This window comes from Sardina pilchardus, chromosome 4, assembly GCF_963854185.1.
Source record: "Sardina pilchardus chromosome 4, fSarPil1.1, whole genome shotgun sequence".
Taxonomy (NCBI): Eukaryota; Metazoa; Chordata; class Actinopteri; order Clupeiformes; family Clupeidae; genus Sardina; species Sardina pilchardus.
Window position 1 is genome coordinate 29014965 of NC_084997.1, and position 4480 is coordinate 29019444.

The 4480-nt window shown below is 45.7% G+C and overlaps 1 protein-coding gene across 1 annotated transcript; it reads left to right on the plus strand.

The window, feature by feature from the left end:
- The first annotated feature begins 2251 nt into the window (after positions 1–2251).
- On the plus strand, positions 2252–4261 carry sp5a (Sp5 transcription factor a). The gene is made up of 2 exons (XM_062534921.1): positions 2252–2359; positions 2695–4261. The coding sequence occupies exons 1-2, from the start codon at positions 2309–2311 to the stop codon at positions 3763–3765; spliced, it is 1122 nt and encodes a 373-aa protein (XP_062390905.1). The 5' UTR covers positions 2252–2308; the 3' UTR covers positions 3766–4261.
- Positions 4262–4480: the final 219 nt, after the last annotated feature.

Below are 4480 nucleotides of genomic sequence, written 5' to 3' on the forward strand. Positions count from 1 at the left end.
TCAAACTATTTTTTCGCGCTCTGTCTTTGTCATTTGTAGCCTAATATTTGCTTGCCGACTTAAAACCAGAGCGCAGAAACAGGACGTGTTTGGTAATATCATCACCAGTGGGGAAGACTGCATGGACATGAAAGGAAACGTCTCATCAAAGTCATGCTAAACTCTCAGATGGGATGTGTCAGCCAGCGATAACCAACACCAAGAGGATATCTTCCATCATATCCCAGCTCTGGAGTTAGTCTACCTTTGGGGCCTAATAGAAAGTGCTCCTAACTGACCCGAATAATGATAAATCTCTCGTGTTACATCGACTTAAGTTTAAAAAAATAAGTGTTTTGAGACATCTACACTACTTCCCCTCCCCTCTGCTCTCTCCCCTCTCCCTCCCTGACGCATTCTGGTTCGCGGGGAAACGGAGGTTGCCGCGTGGCCCAGCAGGAATCTGTTTCCCCCATGACTGCACGCGGAGCCGTGGGAGAAGCGCGCGGAGCGCTAATCCCTTCAAAGGAAGAGATCTAATTCAAAATCAGCGGCTCCCCAAAGCAGCGGAGGGCAGGACAGTGGTGGTTGTTTTCTGTTGGAGAGAGAGCCCGATAAAAATCTTCCCGCCCGCGTGTCCTTATGAAAGACTTCAGTCAGCGTGTGAACTGTGAAGGAAGACACTGTCGCCGCAGTTTTCTAAAATCAACGTCAGAAGTTCCTTTGTAGTGCTGTTTTGATATATTATGTGTATGCCTCCTTGATCTTAGCCCCCCCACAATAGGCTACTTCGTGCCAAGTGGAACCCCATCTTCTCTCTCTCTCTCTCTCTCTCACTCCCTCTCATACACACACTTTCTCTCTTGCTCTCTCTCTCACACACACACACACACACACACACACACACACATACAACCTCCACGTCCTCACCTGTGGCATAGCCTAATGTCAGAGTAAATGTCTCTTTAATGTCTTTGCGTGTGAGAGTGAGGGTGAGTGATTTTCGCATGCCCGGTAGGTGTGTGGATTTGATTCGCGCTTGCCCGGTCAGATGAAGTCTTGACAAGCACGGGGAGGAGTCCGGGCGGGGGCCCGAAGATTGTTTCCACTTTCCGGGGGAGGAAAACTCCTCCCTCGGCCCCCTTCGCCTCGCATCGTTACAACTTTTCAGGAAACGTCTAATAAAGACATCATGCCATGATGTTTGTCATTTCTGCATCTTGTTAATGGCTTTTTTTTTAACCAACAGATAGGCCTATGCTGTCAATTAAGAGTGTGTGGTGTGGACTTCACAATATATTTGGCTGTTCAGAGTGAGAAAACATAATAGGCCTACTTATGTTCTGCATAAATGTAAAAAAAAATGTAAAGACATCTTCGAAAAAGGCTAGCCTATAACATAATCTCCTCGTTGACATATTACAGCCTTATGCACTTGGCAAGTTATTAAACCTGTGTGATGATGTTATGTCTGTAAAGAAATGGTTAAGGTCAGACGTTGATATTTTTTTACCTTTTCTTTTGAAATAAAATAGACTCCAGACCCCACACATGCATTCAACAGTCATTTTGTGAATGTTCACACGGTTCAGAGAACAGACGTCTCTCACAAGAATTCAGGCTTTAAAAAATCAATATGAACTTTGTGTTGAGTCACTTATTTCGTCTCATTAGCTACCCCCTCTTGAAGTTATCAAACAACTGCTCACAGAGAGATCTCTAGAGATAACAATGTCACATTGTCACATAAGGGCTCCCTACAAATCCTTAATTACAAAAAGGGGGATCGGATGACTGTGGCATCCAATACCGGGGTCTCCAGGCGGGTTGGGGCTCTTTGATCAAGAAAATCCAATTATTTGTGTATATACATTTCCCACATAGTGATTACTTCATTAATTGTCCCGCCTTTATCTCCTCCCATCCCATCCCCCCTAATAATCAGCTCTTTTATCCAGACCAACAAACACACCATAGGAGCTTTGTGGATTCAAAGGATTTGCTTCCCTCTCTCAAAGAGCCGCTATTCTTTGATGATTGGGCAGCGGCAAACTTCAAAGTAATAAATCTTACTGCTGACTGGCTGGCGTCCCACCAAAGTCCTTATCAAATCCTAAGAAGTGATCCTTCACTCCCTCAGATGGTCCAAGGATATCTCGAGGAGAGGAAGCGGGAAAGGTTACACTGCTTTGTACACATGCGAAGACGTATTTTGTGATTTTTTTAAATATATATATATATATATATATATATATATTTAAGGAACAGAGGCAGCGATTTCTGTGTTTTTTGAATTTGTGTGAACGAGTGAGGAATAGCCAACTTCACTATGGCGGCTGTGGCTGTTTTACGGAACGACACCCTACAGGCTTTCCTTCAGGTTAGTGTGAAATTACATTATTTTTTATGTTTGACTTAAAACAACTGAATGCGTAACCTCCTTGTACTTCAACAGAAAAAGTAAACAACGGCTCACTGATTTCGAATAACAACCCCTGCTTTGTGACCTGATATATGAACTATGCAGAGTGTTAAAACAATGCAATCAGCCACAGCAATATACAATTTTACATTATTTCTTCTTGTCAACAAGGAAGGTTGTTGTGCATGACATTTTGTGCAGAATACGTGAAATTTGAACCAAAAAAAGAGGATGCTGAAAGTTTGACAGGATGGCATCATTTATAATGTACTCCTCTCTGCTCGTTTCTCCAGGATCGCACTCCGAACTCTTCACCGGAAAACACTAAGCATTCTCCCTTGGCGCTGCTGGCGGCTACTTGTAACCGAATTGGGCATCACCCTGGGTCAAGCGCCACGGACTTTCTTCAGGTCCCGTATGACACGACCCTCGGATCACCGTCGCGCATTTTCCACCCGTGGAGTAACGAAGGAAATCACCAGGCGACTCTGGCGAGCAATTCCTCGTTTGGACTACCTTCGAAATCGCAGCTATCTCACCTGCAGGGCACGTACACGTCCCACCACGAACTTCCGCTCACCCCACCCGCGGATCCGACCTACCCGTATGACTTTTCCCCGGTGAAGATGCTACCATGTTCCATGCAGTCCTTGCAGTCAACGTGCACCCCAACATACGTGCCCGCTGTCACATACGCGGCGCCCACTCCCGTTCCCCCCATGTCGGGGTTTGTTACGACTCACTCCGGCCTGGTCCATCACCAGCAACAGAGACAACTGTCACCGAACCCGGGAGAGGACATCCCGTGGTGGAGTCTTCAGCAGGGCAATTCCATCACTCACGCGACCTCTCTCGCTCACCACCGCTTCCCGTTACAGCGGAGCTTGGTCCTCGGGCACACGGACTTCGCGCAGTATCAGACCCAAATCGCTGCCCTCCTCCACACCAAGTCTCCTCTGGCCACTGCGCGACGGTGTAGGAGGTGTCGCTGTCCCAACTGCCAGTCGTCGAACTCCAACGACGAGCCGGGCAAGAAGAAACAACACATCTGTCACATCCCTGGCTGCGGTAAAGTTTACGGCAAAACCTCACACCTGAAAGCGCACCTGCGGTGGCATTCGGGAGAGAGGCCGTTCGTGTGTAACTGGTTGTTCTGTGGCAAGAGCTTCACGCGCTCAGACGAGCTGCAGAGACACCTGAGGACTCACACGGGCGAGAAGAGGTTCGTATGTCCAGACTGCTGCAAACGGTTTATGCGCAGCGACCACTTGGCCAAACACGTCAAAACGCACCAAAACAAAAAGACCAAACCCCACGACAAGGCTCTGGACCACGTCAAAAGAGAGGACACGAGACACATGTAGAGAGTTCGGTGTCAGTCAAAATGACCCTTCTTTCACATTAGACTCGGTGCAATATTGCTCTAACGAAATTAAAAGAACAATGAAGAATCATATCTAAAGGAGGGACATACTCAAAGCCCGCAAACAACAAACTTGGCCTCTGTTATGAATTCAGTTTGTTTGACTGAACTACTGGCCCTAAAAGGATTAAAACTTTGCAAACATTTTGTGTTTTGTATATGTAAATAGGAAATCTAAATATGATCACCAATTGGGACACGTTTAGTGTGCTCAGACTTGTTAATATCTCTAAATATAAAACAAGTTTTCAACTTGTTTGTGATTTGATCCTTGTCTTCGGTGGAAGATCTGACGCTCTTGTAAATAGGATTTAATAGCTTTTGTTGAATGAAAGTGTGTGTTCTGTTGCTCCATGCTGGGGTGTTTTAAGCATGCGACTAGAACTAAAATCCCTGTTGTTGAAATGGCCCAAAAACCTGTGTGTAAAAAAAATAAAGAGTCTAACATTCCCAAAGTAAAAACAACAACAAAAGTCTCATTGATTGGACTTCAGTGAACGAAACATTTCAGTGTTTTACTGATATGTATGCATAGGTGTGGAGGAGAGAGATAGGATCAGGTGTTGTGTTTTCAAGAAGCGGATAGAAGTTACACTGCAATAGCTGATGTGGGTTTGGGAGCATCAGCACTAAGTGTGGCAGTTGTGGGCAATTGG